The sequence below is a fragment of the Mytilus galloprovincialis genome, chromosome 8 (genome assembly GCF_965363235.1).
Source record: "Mytilus galloprovincialis chromosome 8, xbMytGall1.hap1.1, whole genome shotgun sequence".
Taxonomy (NCBI): Eukaryota; Metazoa; Mollusca; class Bivalvia; order Mytilida; family Mytilidae; genus Mytilus; species Mytilus galloprovincialis.
The window spans coordinates 33,238,855-33,258,497 of record NC_134845.1 but is presented as its reverse complement, the minus strand read 5'-3'; the positions used below and the strand labels follow the sequence as shown (position 1 = coordinate 33,258,497).

The window sequence follows — 19,643 nt, the reverse complement described above, 5'->3', positions numbered from 1 at the left end:
ATAAAACAACCCAAACCAGCACATAATAATTCACAGCCGAGTTAGCCAAAGAGATCAACACACAAAGTGACGTCACATTTGAATTTCTTATAATTTCCCCAAAATAGGATAGATTTAGGATAGAATTCAAGATTAGGTTTGTAAAAATGATATAACAATTATTTTATAACAATGAAAATTACAATACTAATTAATATAAAATTGTGGTAGTAATTAGATAATAAAATGTATTATCTAGCTATTTCGGTGTATTCTAAATCAAACTTTAAACCAAATATGTCGTATAAATTTAGTTGACCCAAATTAAAATCTAATAAATGAACTGGGTGGTTTATTATCTTTACCATAACACATGAATACAACAGAAAAAAAAAGATTTACAACTACAAACGAAAAGACACATAACATTATCAAAACATATGAAGTTATTATATATATATTATCTTTTTTAAAAACATAAAAAATTACATTTGAAAGATTTAAGAAAAATAAAGCCGAGAGGAGGACGAACTCAACTAAAGAAAATTTATGTACAACTCAGGGTTATTTCCGATTTATCTTATAAATCAAATTGAAATGAAAAAGGGATTCCACAGAGTCCACAGAAGCAATCAAAATAGTAACACCAAGCAAAAACGACGAAAAAAATAACAACAAAGGCTCGAACTGTTTCCTCTAATTAGGTTATCCCTCAAATTTATTCAATATCAGATTCACATCTCGTTTTGGGCCTAAACCACCTGATAACATAGTCGAGTTTGTAAAACACTGTCATAATTTCAATATTTTGACTCGCGAACTCAACTTTAACCATCTTTAACAGTCACAATTCAAACAGACCGTTGACTTTAACAGTGCTTATTTGTTTTCAAGGGAGGTTTGTACGAACTCCCCGAATCCACCTGGCTACGGGTATGGTTTACATCATATATTGTTTTCCTCTAACAAAAACCCTTGACGATGTATGAAATCTCTCTGTTAACATATATATATATCCCAGTCGAATTGTTCTGGAAAAGCTTGCTCACACATTATCAACAATTAACTTGGCCATATATTTATATGAGCGTGCAGTTACTTTTTCGTGAATTGTTGTAATGAAAAAAATGTAAAATAAAGATATGAAAAAAGTCTTTCAAAGAATAGGTTCATAAGTAACAAATGTATTGACATTTGATCAAACCATTTAATCAAAATCAAGAAGCTTACTTCATAATCAATATATGTACACTTTTTAAATAATTAAACAAGCATGTATAATTAACGATCATTAACTTCTAAATTTTTGTTTTGAAATAATTTTCGAAACTGAAAATGAATAGGTAACGGTATAACAAAAATAGAAAAGAATGAGCGAACAATAAAAAATAGACAACTGCATAGTACAAAAGTAATCTTCGACGGACACATCCAGTTACACGCCACGATCAAATTTGGAGAACGGGAGATAACTCTATGTTAATGTTTAATCTACCATTTGCTACATAAGTTAATGCCTGTACCAAGTCAGGAATATGACACTAATTATCCATTTTATTGATTTGTTTGAGCTTTTGAATTTGCCATTTGATTAGGTACTTCCCGTTTTGAATTTTCCTTGGAATTCGGTATTTTTATGATTTTACCTTTTAATACCTAATGACATGCTGTACGTAAATGAAAAGAAAGTATTTTGCAAAACACCAAAACATCTACAGGTCAAAAGTATTTCAAAAACAAGATAAGACCCAAAATTAACCTGTTTTGAACTTGCAATTTGAATAATTGTCTAGTAACTCGATAGCAACACAATAGGTAACGAGAACAGGAAACCGTTAATGCGTCATATATTGAAGTTATTTTGTTTTATTTTGTAATGGTTACAATTCGACATGCTGACATTACAAACATATATTTGACACAGTATAAATAATGAAGTATTCCTAAACCAAACAGTAACAGGCAGTTTTGGTAGCATAGATATTTTTTATGGAGATACGTTTTATTGTCAAAACAGGGACGTATGCGCAAGTTGAATTCATACCTTCGTAAATTTTACCGACGCCATCACGAGTTAGTTGACCGTTATGGAATAACCGTTTCACAGATGATATTGGATATGTTCCGTATGTCGTAACTACTATCTATTCCCTTTTAACCACGAATGTGACCTACCTTATTAGACTATTTACCGGGATTGTAATAACATGAGCAACACCACGGGTGCCACATGTGGAGCAGGATCTGCTGACCCTTCCGGAGCACCAGAGATCAAGCCCAGTTTTTCTTGTGGGGTTCGTGTTGCTTAGTCTTTAGTTTTCTATATTGTGTCTTTTTTACTATCATTTGTCTGTTTGTCTTTTTATTTTTTAGCCATGGCGTTGTCAGTTCATTTTCGATCTATGAGTTTGACTCTTCTCTTGTATCTTTCGGACCACTTTTTTGGAGACTAATTTCCCTTATTTTCCCTGAATCTGTTTTTTGTACATTACTATTATATTTCGATTTTCTTTCGGTCATTGATATCCACAACATTGCACAATAGTCTGAATATAAAACAAAAATGCAAAACAGCAAGTACCAGCCTGGAATATACGATAAGACAATATATATATATATATACAAGTACAAGTACACATATATATATATTAAATTGCACAAACATGTGTATTAAGATTGGCAAAATATTACTCTTTAATGCCGGCGTCACACATTGGCGTATAGACCGGCGTGCACCAGACGTACAGAGAAAATTGACAAATTCGGTATACGTAGTTGCACGCTAGACAAACGCCAGGCATACTCCAACATACGTTCTAGTACGTGAACGTCCCATAAACGCTTAGGTATGCTTCTCGTACGCCCAATACACGCTTAAAGCTCGTTGTGCACACAATACAGATATGATTGACAGGTTTGAATGCCTCCAAAATTACTAGCGTATTGGCAGCGTACATGATTTTTTACCACTCCCGGTGTACGTCGGAGCTGTACGCTGATGTGTGACGCCGGTATTACCTTGAACGGGACAAGTAAAATCACTGAAATACGACTTAATACACAGGATTGGCATATAAGTGGTGAAATTAACCTATGAAATTAAGTTAATTCTTTACATTTATAGAAGCATTATAGATGCAAAGATACTAAAAGACATTCAAAACTAGTAAATAGAAGAAAACTGACAACCCCATTGCAAAAAAAAAAAACCCCACAAAAACAAAACACTATATGTCTACATAAAACATAACGACTGCGAGCGACATTATCCCCACCAAGACGTTAGGACATCAAAATAAATGTCTTAAAATGGTAATTTTAAAGTATTTTCTATTCAATTATATCGATAAGACTGGGACTGTTTACGCTTTTCATACTTAAACTAGATATACATAGCGTTAAAAAAGAATGCTCTTAGTCATTTCATGTTGCAATTCAAATATGTATTGTCTGTTAAATGTAAAACATGACTTAGTGAATCATCTAACATGTGTTAAAATGCATATTATCAAGTGTTATAACTTTTTATTGCCGTTAAGAGAGCACATGAAAGACTTAATTATGTTGCATATAAATGTATGCACATGTCAACATTCAAGATATGTCATCGTTGATTTGTCATCTCAATTTTAATCTTGAGAGCTTCGACAACTTTTGAAATATTATCATATTCACAGTCTTAAAACACTTCATAGAAAACTTCAAATTATCACTTAGATATAAGATATACCTCAAAAGTTTTCATTTAAACACGATAAATACCGGGTCTTCATTTTCTCTTCTATTGTATTCTGAGGTGATGGGCAGGGGTGAGTGAATATGGGTACAGTAAAAGGTGTTGGTAGCGGAAGTCAGGAGGGATGAAATTGAGAGTCAGGAGGGATGAAATTGGGAGTCAGGATCGATAGCCAGGGAAAGGATGAGTTACAAATAAGGATATGCAGGAAAAGATATTAAACCGATTTTCGCGTAGAAATAAGGGAAGGGAAGGGGAGTAAAGGGGGTGATCGAGCGAGAAGTTGGATTGAATGTAGAGAAAGCCGGGGAATTGGGGACAATCAGTCAATCCTTTTATTTTGTTGTCGTGACTATCATTCAATACGTTATCATTATTATCACGGATATAATTTAAAGTATTAATACTAAAAAGAATAATATTTACCAAAAAAATGTAATGTGAAGAAGAAAGAATGATGATTTTAATTAGAACGAATTCTTCTGTCTCTATAATGCATATATTTACTTATTTACATTTGCTTTTTATTGATATTTCTATTTTCTATTTTTGTTGTTGTCGTGTTATCTTCAGTTTTCCTTTGCTTGGTCATATATATGATGCTGTTCGTTATCTTAAGCTTATGGTTGTCTATAATTGTTTCCTTGATAAACTTTGCTTGTTTGTGCAACTGCAACTTTTAAATTTACTTTTCCAAACATTATCTTTCACGCACATTTTAATTGAAATCATCCCTTCGTAAATTTTACGGACGCCATCACGAGTTGGTTGACCGTTATGGAATAACCGTTTCACAAATGATATCGGATATGTTCCTTACGTCGTAACTACAATCACCTTCCCCTTCATGAATGTGACCTACCTTATTAGACTATTTACCGGATTTGTTATCACATAAACAACACGACGGGTGCCACCTGTGGAGCAGGATCTGCTTACCCTTCCGGAGCACCTGAGATCACCCCTACTTTTTGGTGGGGTTCGTGTTGCTTTTTCTATAGTTTTTTATGTTGTGTCATGTGTACTAATGTTTATCTGTTTGTCTTTTTTATTTTTAGCCAAGACGTACGTTGTCATTTTATTTTCGATTTATGAGTTTGACTGTCCCTCTGGTATCTTTCGTCCCTCTTTTTAAATTGCTATAAAGATTATGGATAGGCTAGCTAGCAAAAATGGAAAAAAAATGCATTGAATTAAAGAGTTTTGGATTGGTCGCAAATATATATATATATATATATAGCATGTTAAAAAAGGGACCTGAATGATAGTATTGATCAGTATTGTATCATTTTATTGCACCTGCCACAGTTTTAAGAGGGGGGCAAGGGGTTTAGCTGTTATGCTGTTATGGGGCATTTTAATTCTTTGTTATCTGTTATTCTGAAAATATATTTGCTGTTAGCTGTTATTGAAAATTGGAATGGTAGCATTTTTTTTGACAGCCAAAATCGGTAGAAGTTGATGATCATTAGATATTGGAGTCTACCACTACTAATATGTTGGTCCCGTATTCGGAGAAGGATTCCATTAACATAATTATACCCATCACAGAAGTGAGGTCCAGGACAATTTCAGTATACACATGTATCTTACGATTATCCTTTGTAATTAATTCCATTTTTTTTGGAACATTTATTTAGAATTATCTTATTTTTTTTGTATGAGGAGTAATGATCCTTGTTTCCTGTACGAACATATTAAATAAGAACAATTCTTAATATGACAAAAAGGAATATCTAGCAAGGATCTCAATTAAGGACTAGGTCCTTACAACCAGTTAACCTTTTATACTATATGGTACATAGACTCAGCTCTTTTTAAAGCAGAACCAAATACATTGTACAATGAAAGTTCCCACCATGTTCTTGGTTCCGACGCTGCACATAACTCATTACAAACAAAGATTTATTTCGTCTTCAAGCCATTGTACCCCTATTAAGCTACTATGTATTCTACTAACTAGTAGACTTGGTACAATCTGATAAAAAATGTTCAAATAAGGCCTTTAGAAATAGTGGAATAAATTACTTTTGGAGTGTCAAAATTGGTTCGAGGTACTTGCTAAATTGCATGCTTTAAATATAATTGGTGCTTTTGATTTTTCTACCCTATATACAACTTTGCCTCATAGTCTTATTCAGAAAAATTCACACACCTCATTAAATGGGCATTTAAAAAAGTCAGAATGCGAATATAATTATTCAAACTCTTTTAGGTCATATTTTAGTAGCAACAAACACAAGAACTATGTCAATTGGACCTACTTTGATACCATAACTGCCCTTGAACTCTTACTAGATATCATTTTTGTTTCTTTGACATATTCCTCATTTCCATTCTCAATTTAATTACAGACTAGTTAAGTTACAAGCATGTGTGAGTTTCCATAACTGTACAACAATAAATGCTGAAAAAAGTATTCTATAACAAATAAACAGCTACGCGATGAGCGCATGATACGCCCATCGCCTTTTTGAAATATTCGATTACTTCTCAATGTCATATCAGATATTTATCAAAATCGAAAAGGGATCTTCAGTCAATATATATCATGTATATAAACAATACATCAAAGTTTCATGAGAACTGCTGAAAATATTTTTGAGTTATTGTCCGAAAACTGGAAAATACAATCTTTTTTAATGAATAAACCCCTCAACTGAATAACATAAAATCGAAAATTCATAAAAATCGAAAGGGCCCTTGTAACAATAGATATAAACAATTCAGCAAAGTTTCATGAGACCTGCTGACAACGTTCTTGTGTTTATGTCAGAAAACTAGAAAATTCCCCCTTTTTAATTAATAAAACCCCTTAACTTGGAAACATAAAATCTAAAATTTATAAAAAATGAAAGTGAGCTCATGTCAATAGATATAAACAATTCACCAAAATTTCTTCCAAATTTGTGAAAGGATTTTTGAGATAATTATTATCAGAAAACTGAAGGAAAAAAAACACCATTTTTATTGAATAAAACCCCTTTACTCAGAAACTTAAAATCTAAATTAAAAAAAAAAAAAAAAAACGATAGGGAGCTGGCGTCAATAGATATAAACAATTTCCCAAAGTCTTATGTAAATTGGTTAAAGAGTGTTTGAGTTAATGTCCGACATGTTGACAACGGACGGACAAGAATATACCAAATATTTCTCTAAAACTCTAAAAGCCATGTTTATAGAAAATGGAATTCATTTCAAAGATCTTCAAAGGATTATACCCGTAATAAGAAATACTGGATTTGTCAAGGACCTGACTAATTTTAATATTTCATTTACTGTTATCTGTTTTTGTCCATTTTAATTCCTTGTTATCTGTTATAAGCCAAATCAATTTGCTGTTTTGCTGTTATTGGGACCCCCTTGCCCCCCCTCTTTTAAGTGTGATGGAGGTTATACATCTGTGTTCAATTTTAGAGGTGGGACCAGGGTTCGAAGAAAAGATGCCGTGCAGTGATAATTATTTTGCCGATTAAAAAAAAACTATTTAATATCAAATGAATTATAATTCTTTCCGATCTTAAGTTTCCGCTTTTTCAGAAATGCTTTTTAAGTAATTTCATTTTCCCACATAAATATAGGCCGAATTTTTAAGTGTAAAACCAGACGTATATATATTTCATTGTATAAATATGTCTCTGGTAAAACTTAAAATTTTGAGTAGTTAACCCCTGAGGTTATCACTTACAAAAAAATAAGATGATTTTGCATTGCATAATGATAAACTGCGTATAAAAATTTTAATTAATAAACTTATTTTTGTGATAAATTTTGTAAGATAATGAACAAAAAACGGTAATTACGTAGTTCCGTGTGAACGCACTTCAAAGGGTTGTCAAATTACATTTTGTTAAAGATTATCTCATATTACTTGAAATCATATCACAATACACAAACCAGATTAAAATTAGCGATCGTAAGTGGTCATGTCAGTGTAACGTTTGCGGTTCACTGATTGATGTATTGGCGCAGGTAGTCTAGTGTGGAATGTCTTCATGCTCGAGTAATCATCACAAGATTGTTTACAGCCTGACAATGTTCTACTGTGTGTGAGCTTGACCACAAACCTGGACACAATGGCGAACGAAGAAAATGATGAAAGTTGGAATATAAAATTAAGGCAGGATACTGAACAGGAATTTTTCACCGAACTTGCGCTGCACGAAGCTGAACGTTGGATACAGGTGAGAATCCAAAATTCATCAATGTTATATTATGCCCTAGATTTCTTGACATAATTTGCCTTCGGCAGTAGAAATATTATTTTTTCAATGTTTACAAAATAAAGATGTTTTTATATTTCAGAGATTTGTGTAGTATAAATTTTATTTTAGATTATCGCTGGGTTATGCACGTGTAAGAATTGATGCACGGTGTAGAAAACAAACTGCATAGGTACTGAAATGCAACATATAAATTTGATTCATCATTTTATGAATATGCTTGCAATTGTTTAAATGAAATTTCTTATGATTCATTTCAAAATTTACTATATTACCATTTATCATATATTTAGTACAAAATACAGCTATTTTGTATATCTAATAAAGGATGTTTTTCCAGTCTGTATCAACTACCCTGTATCGCATATCCCGTATCGCATAGCTAAACCCGTATCGCATACCCCGTATCGCATGGTAAAACCCGTATCGCATACCTTTTTTTTTTTTTTTTTTTTTTTTACATAAAGTTTTTTGTTTTTTTTTGCTTAAGAAAAAATTTCCTCAAAATGGGTCATTTTTTTTAATGACGTCATTGTTTGGTATGTAACGTCACGAACGTCAAGTTTTCATATTGTATGTGACGTCACGAACATCAAGTTTGCATATTTTTTGGCACACTAAATGCAACTATAAAAAATACAAAACACTCAAATAAATACAATAATAAACAAAATATTTTTAAAACAGCAGCAGGCAAATGGTAAGGTAACCCAGGTGCTTTGTATAAGCAGTTATTTTAAGGCTTTGAACCAAGACAAAAGCAGAACTGAAGGTAACCCAGTGCTAATCTATCGGGATCAGAAAACAGTTTATATAATATAATACTCTTCTGTTGAAATATATGATAAAGCGTATAATACATGGCAAAATCCGTATCACATGCCGTATCACCCTCGACCAATATCATCCCTCGGGCCTAAAGGCCCTTGGGCTGATATTGATGTCTCGGGATGATACGACATATGATACGGATTTTGCCATGTATTATTCTCTATGTATAATAATATATACGGAAAATAAAATACTTATGATATATCTTGCCATGGAAAAAATACAAGCTGTCGCCTTGGAATATAAAAAATAAATCGTTCACAATAACTCTCTTGTATACACTTGAACTAAGTTGAAAATAGTAGTTACACGTTTAGAACATGATATTCGTACACTTTTAGTCTGAGGAAACTAGTAATCTTAATATATAAGAACCCTGAATTAAAACATATATATATTTGTCAGGCATGTGACAGGAAACCCTAGTTTTACACAGTGAGTGTAAAAATGCATTTTTGAAGACTATTAATGATATAGCTAGAAATACAATGGACAAGTATAAAGGGGATCAAACCAGTAAACTGGATAACTGCCTAAAGGGGTGACTTTTTTTACAATGGGACTTTCTATACTATAGTATTTTTAGAAAGTCCCTGAATAAAGACAAATACAGAAACCAGCAATGTAAAGATAATATCCTATCAAATTAAAAATAAAATGATATGCTCAATTGCAAAGAAAATGATGGTGTACTTTTGTTTGTACATAAATTCTTCATTCATATGGTATTGTTGACAGTTTGAAGTCAAGGCCAAATGTCACATCATAACATATATGTTTTTGACACCTTGTATTTTACATTGCATGGGGCCAAGGGTGATCATGTGGTCAGCCCCGGCGAGAAGAAATTCATGACTTCATGAACTATCATGAATGGTTCGTGAATGTTCATGAATGGTACATGAAAATTCATAAATAATTCATAAATGAAGGTTCATGAATTTAATTCATGAACTGTTCATTAAAAGTATTTTATGAATGTTCATGAAGTTTTGATGAATCACTAGCTGCTCATAAAAAATCATGAAATGTTCATTAAAAGTATTTATGAATGTTCATGAAGTTTTGATGAATCACTAGATGTTCATAAAAATTCATGAAATGTTCATTAAAAGTATTTTATGAATGTTCATGAAGTTTTGATGAATCACTAGCTGCTCATAAAAATTCATGAAATGTTCATTAAAAGTATTTTATGAATGTTCATGAAGTTTTGATGAATCAGTAGCTGCTCATAAAAATTCATGAAATGTTCATTAAAAGTATTTTATGAATGTTCATGAAGTTTTGATGAATCACGAGCTGATCATTGAAATTCTTGAAATGTTCATCTGTCATATGCATGTGTTATGTATGAATAATAGATGATTTAGTAACTGGTAACACTGCGTGTGGGACTGTCACTGCTGTTACTGGTTTGCTGCAAGAAGGTTTTTTTTACTCTTCCTTTCCCTAAACTGCTAAAGATGTAAATTCTGATTTTCTCCAAGTTCACATATGTGCCTTTCTATTAATTGTCGTCCGGCATATAAATAACTTAGAAAAATATCAGATCAATGATAGATATGCCAACGACAGACGTTTCTCAACGTATGTACAATGTAAACAAACCTTGACCTCGTGGTTTTAATCGTACTGAACAGTTCGGCCCTAAAAATACCTTCCAAGTGAGTCCACTTGTTTATTCACATGCACCATGTGCCGTTTAAACTAAAGATTTTTTTTTTATTATACTTAATAAAACTGCATATTAATAAATATTTGTTTGCGACACCCTTGATTTATTTTCATACTTCCGTTACGGCACAGATCAACTTCTGGCCGATATTATCTGGGGCGAGATTGTCACAGTCTCAACGTCAGCATAAGTGCACTCTTGGGTAATACGTCACCAAAATGGAGATTACGCTGATGGAAACACGGAAAAGACATTTCCAGTCAGAAAGATTTCAGATAAGTGCATTACAAATTTAATTTAACATGACAGACATGTGTATATTATTATAAAATATAATTTGTTGAGGAAATATAATTTTTTTATGGTTTCTTTGAGCAAAGCAACATCAGAAAGTCTGAAAGCATATTTGAAAATTTATTTTTAATTATATAAACAAAATGAATAATTGTTTCCACATATGATTATTGGTAGTTACCTAAAATTTATAGTTTTTGAATTGTTTGAATTGTTCTTTTGTGAAAATAATAAGTAGCCAGTTTTTATAATCTTCAGGGGATAAAAAGGGGGAGGGTTTTGAAATGAATTTGATTCATTAACAGCTTCAGATGTAGTGTATAAACAGGCAACAACATTTCAATTGAATTTTATTGCTTTAAAACATCTAGAACAAGTGATTCTTTGTGGATTTTTTTTTTATACTTTTAGGGGATTGAATGATTAAATATCAAAATGGAGCTGCCAGTTTTGATAGTAAAACAGATTCCGTGGAGATTTTAGTTACATTTATTCAGCGATTCTACTTGGAAGAACAGAGACAACAAAATATTACAGAAAGAAGCAGAAACTTTACATGTATCCTTTTATATTATTATATCTGACGCATAGTTACTTTAGTTTTAATATTGGGTGGGTACAGGTGCAGATCCAGCCATTTTAAAAAAGGTGTGGGGTTCAAACTATGTACTATAAACCCTTTCATATGCATTGATCTTGCTAAAAAAGGGTGGGTTCCAATCCCCCCCCCCCAGAATCCTCTCCTTGACAGTAAATAATACCCCTGTGAGATGATAATGAATAATTCATGAATATGCATGAACATTTCATGAACTGTTCATGAACAGATTTCATGAACAGTTCATCATATCTTCATGAACATTTGATGAGCAATTCATGAACTGAAAATCGACAGTAATGTTCATGAACTTTAATGTTCATGAACAATTCATGAACAAGAAAGGTTCATGAACATTTAAATGTTCATGAACAACAATGATCATGAACCCTTTCTTGTTCATGAATTGTTCATGAACATTAAAGTTCATGAACATTACTGTCGATTTTCAGTTCATGAATTGCTCATCAAATGTTCATGAAGATATGATGAACTGTTCATGAAATCTGTTCATGAACAGTTCATGAAATGTTCATGCATATTCATGAATTATTCATTATCATCTCACAGGGGCAGTTTGAAACCTTGAACAAAAATTTTTACAAATATTTTATTTTATTGGCACAAACACAATTACAATGTACAATAATTGACAAAGGCCCATATTTCAGTACAAACAGAACACCCAGTTAGTTACATTGTATTTATCCATGTAAGTAACTGTTTTTCCTTAATGTTCCATTATCCCTCTTTTTAATTATATAATCAGATAATGTAGTAACATACATTGTACATGTACGAAAAACAACTCTATTTAAAATAAAATGCAGAATTTGGACTTTGAAAAAAAGGGGGAGGGGAGACAACATACAAGTGGCACAAAGTATATGCCTCTATATAGTATATAGTACACTAAGGTGTAGCTCTTTGAAATGATCTGATAGGATTTAATTGTACCTTTCTATGAAATATTTTTTTGGATGATAATGGTAACTGAAAATTTTGCATGTTTCATCCATGTTTCATAGTCAGAGACTGCTTGTAATAAATGACACGTTATTTCCGCGACCTATTGATAATATAAGACAAATCTGCCTGCCGTGTGCAGAGTGTTGTCCCTCCTCTACCATATAGTATAATACATTTATGTGTCATACAGTACACTATACCCAGTGGCGGATCCAGGGGGGTCCATGGGTTGAAATCCCCCTGTTTTTGGGACGATCAATGCATTTGGATGGGGACATATGGTTAGAACCCCCCTCTTTTTGGGACGATCAATGCATTTGGATAGGGACATATGGTTGGAACCCCCCCCTTTATCCTGGGTTGGTAACCCCCTTTTTAAAATGGTTGGATCCGCCCCTGATACCAGTATAATTAGTCTTCTAGAAATAAGAGCAGGTAGATGCAATCTAGTTTACATTTTAGACCCATCTATAATGTTAAATATTGCCTGTTGCTCTTTCATAAGATGTTTTTTTTTGAAAATATTTTGACATTTGGTTGCTAATAATAATTGTCTTATTGATTGACAGAGTAACATCCTCTTTAATTTACATGAACATTGAGGATAATGAAGGCTTTGTCTTTACCCCATCTGGTTGTTTACATACTAAAAGTACATCACAAATTATAGATTCATGATATCAGATTCTAATACAATATGTACATGTAATATAAACTCGACCCCTGTCACATTCACTTATATTGCTACACTTTGGTCTGGAGATTTAGATGGTAATTGGCAGACTAGTTTAATTCTAACACAAGTAAAAGTTAAAGTGTATACATTTATAGTTCATCGCCTGAGTGGCATGCACTTTCTAAAATCGAAATTGGATTTTGGGTTTTAAATAAAAGAAAATCTTTTGTCTCTGCTGGGCAGATTTTTAAGAGTCACTTTCCGGACCAAACTCCTATCATGATTATCTAAATTTTCCAGGGATTGTATCTGTTGTAGGTGACCCATCAATGAAAACTTGGTTAGTTGAAAAATATATAGGGTAGAAATTGAAATAAAGTTCATTTCACTGCAATCTTAGTTGAGGGTCAGAATGGCCTTTACTGTCAGGCATCCAACAATCATAGGTAGGGAAGCAAGAAACATAACCTTTTTTTTGGCCTAACAAATAATGCCCAATACACATTACAAGTAAAGTATTGCTGACATGCAAAGGTGTTAATAATCTCTGTTTTTCAAATAAAAAAGAGAAGGAATTTGTGTATTTTGTAGCTTAAATGTATTGGTTTACTTCACTTCAAAGGGGAGCATTGTTAATTTGTAAATACTTATGTCAACAAAATAGAAGAATGTATACAGAGTTTACTGACTTGAACATACTTTATTTACAAAGTTAAGATAGGACCATAGTTGTTTGATAAACAAACAGATTACTATATCTAGGGTGATTTGGAAAATAGGTATAATTTGTAGATAATACAAAATTACTTTGTTTAATCAGGCTTCACATAATCTATGTGAAGATAAACAATCAAATTAGTTGAATTTCATATTTCAGAAAGTCTGTTCTAAATTTACCAATTACCAAATAGGTTTTTGAAATTCTTATACATGTACTGAATTTTGTTTTTAAAATATGCAAATATATCAACTTAATCATGTTAATAGACTACCCAATATTTAACTAAACAAAAACAATTTATTATTAATAACGATAACTTTAAAATTTTATGAAATACATATTTATGTTGAATTGAAAATGAATACTTTCTGCTTCACAAAATTCAGGAAACGATTGTGTTCCAAAGTGAAAATAAGTAAACATGCATAGAAACAGATAAAAATGAATACCAGTAGTTAATTATTTTGCCCCCTCCCCTAAAAAATATCATGATCATGTGAAATCTAGGCATTTTTGCCATTTTGATGTGCTGAAAGCAATTTCTTTAGGCTAGCTGTCTATGACTTCTGACAATGATACAGGTTAGATTGTGGAAGGTAACAGAGAATACACAATTTAAACAGATTAAAAGGTCATTGAACCAAGTTGAATCTTTCTGAGGGATGGGATGGATAATGTGAAAAGATGGGGTTCTCTCTTTTGTGGTTGATTGGTTGTTGCTGTGCAGAGGGCAACTTGTATTATATATGTTAAATATTATGTATTCCTTTTCCTAAAATCAACCTGATTTTTCAACAATTTCATCCATTCTGGTACCCTCAGCCCATTTTATTATAGCTGTCAACACCATTATTTCCAGTGGCAATCTAATTATTTTCCACCCTATCCTGACTCTGTCATCCAAAACTGAGGGTCAACAATTATCCAACACCCCCATCAAATGACTTTTAAACACATCATTACACATGTGCATTGATGATTTATTTTCTTGGAATTTACTTCTGTTAATTGCTTTTTGAGGAGTCCATAGACAGACTGATGCCTCTGTAACTACAAAACACCAATAGTTTCCAGTGGCAATAGATATAAGGAAGATGCGGTATGAGTGCCAATGAGACAACTCTCCATCCCAGTTACAATTTATAAAAGTAAACCATTACTGGTCATGGTACAGTCTTTAACACCATGTCTAGGCTCACATCAAACAGCATGCAAGCTATAAAGGGCCCCAAAAATTACTAGTGTAAAACCATTCAAACAGGAAAACCAACAGTCTCATCTATATAAAAACGAGAAATAAGAAACGTATGAACATGATGAACCACATAAACAGACGACGCAACAACTGAACATCAGATTCCTGACTTAGAACAGGTGTAAACAATTGCAGTGGGATTAGATGTTTTAATGGTACCAAATCTTCTCCCTTTTCCACATTTTCTGCCCTTCATTTCTATCATCCCACTTTACAGAACCAATGCTCTTGTCCAGAATATATCTACAATCAATCAACCAATCTGTCATTTAATACATGTATGATTTTACTTCTTAGTATGATAATGCTATTGACAATGAGTTTAAGTTATATTAATAATTTGTTTGATTTCCTCTGACCTATTGTTGGTTACCATGAAAATTTAGTTTAACTTCAATTACGGCATGTCAAATCAATATTGGGGACAGATAACCTAAATAGAAATTTAATTATAACTTCAGATTTAAATTTACAGTGTTGATAATACTAAGATTAATTGTACTAAGCTGTGACAATTTTCACATAATACTTTAACTTGAATTAAAGTCAATAATTTTCTGAGATTATCACTGACTTATTGTTACAGATAATCTCTGCTTACCTGTTGAAAATATAATCATGACCACTCTTGCAAAAAATTATTTGTAAATATTTTAAAGGGTACAGTTTTGACCTCGTATTTAAATTTTGATGAAAATTTGCATGTCAGGCTATTTTTTACCTGATTAAATCAAATATGTAATAAAAAATATACCTTCATGTGCTACTTTTTGAGGAAATTGAGGTTCAAATTTCAGATATTTCCTAAAAATACAGATTTGTGGACGTATTTTTCCTTTGGATAGAAATACATAACTTTTTTGTTATAAAAGATAAACATGATCTGTTTTTTGTTAAATTATTTGTAATTTATGTTTTATATAAATATTGCATAAACTTGGACATTTTAGTTTTACAAATAACTCAAATAAATCAAATGATCATGAATATTGGAAAAAACTGTCATTTTTTGCTGTTTGATAATCCAAATTAAAAAAAAAAAATTGCACTATTTACGTTTCATGAAAATTGGTACACAAAATCTTCTAAAGTAATCAAACCAAATGTCATTTTAAAAAAAGAGAAGTCCATGAACTTGTTTTTAAGTTAAATCATTTGAATGATAAAAATCAGCCGAAAACTGCATCTATTCCCGATAAGTCACCATTTGACGTTGCGAAAATAACAATTTACGTTAGCAACGTCATTACCTCCCCTGTAACTGTATGGTATGCCCTTAAATACTTCTTATAGTTAGTCAGCAGTTTATAATATACCAGGTATAATTGAATTTACAAGAATCAGACTGTTTTTTAGAAGATGTTTATATTATAAGGCTAAGATTACAAAATGTACTTTCATATATATTTTAGAGAATTATATTTTCATTCAATTATGAGGAAGTGTTTTTGATTAACAAATTGCTAAGAATTTATTTGAAGTGTAACTTTGAAGAGTTATAAATTTCACATGGTGGAAATTGAGCTTAGAAAATGAAGAAAATGTGTAGCATTTATCCAGAAATATAATAGGGAAGCTTAGGAAGGTCAAACTTAAATGCTGGTACATTTGATACTTGTTATAGTAAAAACTTTGACTGTTTAATGTTCTTAAATATACTCATAAAACAGCCTCAGTGGTCTGTTCATGCACATAGCATAGTTAGAGGGCTCCAATTGATTGCAATCATAAGTCCTTATTGTCATGATGGTCAAACCAATAAAAGGCTTAAAAATGTATTTGCTTTCTGGTAAGCATGTAGCATTTAGGAGTAATTGTGAAGACTTGTTTGTTCTCTTCCAGAATTTGTGTCTTGGTTAAAAAAAAACCTGTGATTCTTGGAGAGTGGTCATCATTTTAGATAGCACATTGAAAATACAACTACTACAACTACAAGTACATACATTTGTTGGCATGACACGGGTTATGTTCTTCTCATATATGTTATGATGGTATGATACTAAACCCCTAACGGGACGGATTGTGCCTGATGTTCATATGATGAAATCATAATCTTTCAGTCAGTTTAATTGAAGTCTGGAGCTGGCATGTCAGTTAACTGCTAGTAGTCTGTTGTTATTTATGTATTATTGTCATTTTGTTTATTTTCTTTGGTTACATCTTCTGACATCAGACTCGGATTTCTCTTGAACTGAATTTTAATGTGCGTATTGTTATGCGTTTACTTTACTACATTGGTTAGAGGTATAGGGGGAGGGTTGAGATCTCACAAACATGTTTAACCCCGCCGCATTTTTGCGCCTGTCCCAAGTCAGGAGCCTCTGGCCTTTGTTAGTCTTGTATTATTTTAATTTTAGTTTCTTGTGTACAATTTGGAAATTAGTATGGCGTTCATTATCACTAGACTAGTATATATTTGTTTAGGGGCCAGCTGAAGGATGCCTCCGGGTGCGGGAATTTCTCGCTACATTGAAGACCTGTTGGTGACCCTCTGCTGTTGTTTTTTATTTGGTCGGGTTGTTGTCTCTTTGACACATTCCCCATTTCCATTCTCAATTTTATTGTAGCAGTGTTTATTTTTCTATTTTCATATTGCTAAATTAGAATGACCCTGTCCTGAAGGTTAACAGCTAGGTTACAGAGTGGATATCAAATATCCCTTGGGTATTTACCAGGTTCTCTAGACTTATAATTAAGTTATTTAAGCTTTTTTTATAAACAAATTTTGCTGTTTCATTGGATGATGGCATTATCCATCTGTCCATACCTTCTGATTTTATATCTGTCAGTTCATTTACAATACATCATGATCCAATCTTGAGGTTTTATAAGCCTACATTGATTTTAATTAAATCTGGTCATGCATGTTTAATTGATTTGATTGTTGTTTACTAACACGTCCAGTGGCAAGTACTTTAAATGATGCTTATTCAGGACAAATCATGTAGAGGATCATTTATAAGAAAAATATTATTCAAAATACAGGCCCAGCTGCTTATTATATAGGGAGATCATAAGGTTAAAAGTATTTGATCATGTTGATGATTTAATTTGCATACTGAAAAACTCTATATCATGTACACAGTAACAATGAGCATTAACTTGCAATGAAAAAAACAAGTTATGTGTAAAATGTAAATGAAAACATTAGACCTTTTATATTTCTGATGGTGTCATGATTATTTTTACTACTATATATATACATGCAATGTCATGTCACTATCGTCATGATGGGAACATTTTTTGCTTATGATACAGAATGGATTTTTGCTCATTGTTAAAGGTCATATCGTGGCTTATAGATGTTTAACATTTTTGTCATTTGGTCTCTGATTGAATATCTCATTTAATTAGCAATCTTTCAACATCTCCATATGAATTATCATATGACGTTGAAATAGCCTTGAGTGTTAATCTTTTTAAAACTTCATTTGGAAAAAGACAGAAATTTCATTTGTTGCAGGGTTACCAATTTTTATGTTGTTAAACTTTTCATTCATTGAAAAGCCTGTGGTTTCTGCTTCATTTACATTAGTTTTTCAAGACAAATATATAGTTTTGTTCACAACAATATTTACAATATATATATGCTTTTGTAATTTTAACTCTTCACCAGAACTAACAGCTGAGAGATTGATGTTGTAAAATGCAGCTTCAATAATTTACAAGTAGAAAAGTTTGGTGCTGATTGTATATATTCATCAGATGATGTAAAAAACATGCACAGGCAATTAAAACGTGTGTGCAAATGAATAAAACATATTGATTCAAGTACTGCATTACAACTAATGAAAGTCTGAATGAAAGGAATTTATTCATAAGAACAATTACTAGTATATGTATTAGTGAAATGTATCTAATGTAATTAAATGATGGTTATGAATGGAATAGCCTGAATTTGATATGAATTAATTATGTGGTTTTTTATGAGATAAATTGAGAATGGAAATAGGGAATATGTCAAAGAAGCCACCAAAGGGTCTTCCACACAGCGGGAAAATTCCACACTCCCAAACCTAAATAAAATATAAAGATGAGAATCTCAGTAAAAATCAGATATTCTTTTTCTCAATAATATTATCAAAATTTGGTTAATTAAATGAGGGCAAATAAGATGTTTAGCTAGCTAGTGGTTCTATGAAGGCTTCAATGTAATGTTTTGGGTTGGTTGAGATGCAGATTTTTTCATGTTCAAAATTTGGCTTAACTGTCTCATACTTAATATACACAAGCATTTGATATATAAATATATTAGCTGAGGATCATATTGTTAACTATTGTAAGAGTGAGAACATGTTGAAGTCCGTACGATGACCTATAGTTGTTAATTTCTGTGTTATTTTGGTCTCTTGTGGAGAGTTGTCTCATTGGCAATCATACCGCATCTTCTTTTTTATATATCTGGTTTATGAACTTATACAAACATTCCTTATTTCAAAGTACAAAATGTAGAGTGCTACAAGTTATTTGTTACAGTAATTTCAAAAAGAAGTTTGCCAAACAACAATATACAAGTTGTATTTTCTAGGTATATATGTATGTTTTAGATCTTATCAAATGTTTTGTTGTTTTAAATCTTTGAATTTTCTGGACACTGGTCAAATTATTTAAATTAAATTTTATATAGACACCACGTTAAACTGTTAAAGACAGTATAGTTGACCTCCAGATAGCTTTGGGTCT

At 31.9% G+C, this 19,643-nt stretch overlaps 1 protein-coding gene across 1 annotated transcript in view; it reads left to right on the top strand.

Moving 5' to 3' along the window:
- Positions 1-7,541: 7,541 nt before the first annotated feature.
- Positions 7,542-19,643, top strand: part of LOC143085595 (uncharacterized) — a 76,017-nt gene continuing 63,915 nt past the window's right edge. The window contains exon 1 of the mRNA XM_076262052.1: positions 7,542-7,899. Within this exon, the coding sequence (XP_076118167.1) occupies positions 7,792-7,899 (108 nt within the window). The 5' untranslated portion in view covers positions 7,542-7,791. The remainder of the gene's footprint in view (positions 7,900-19,643) is intronic.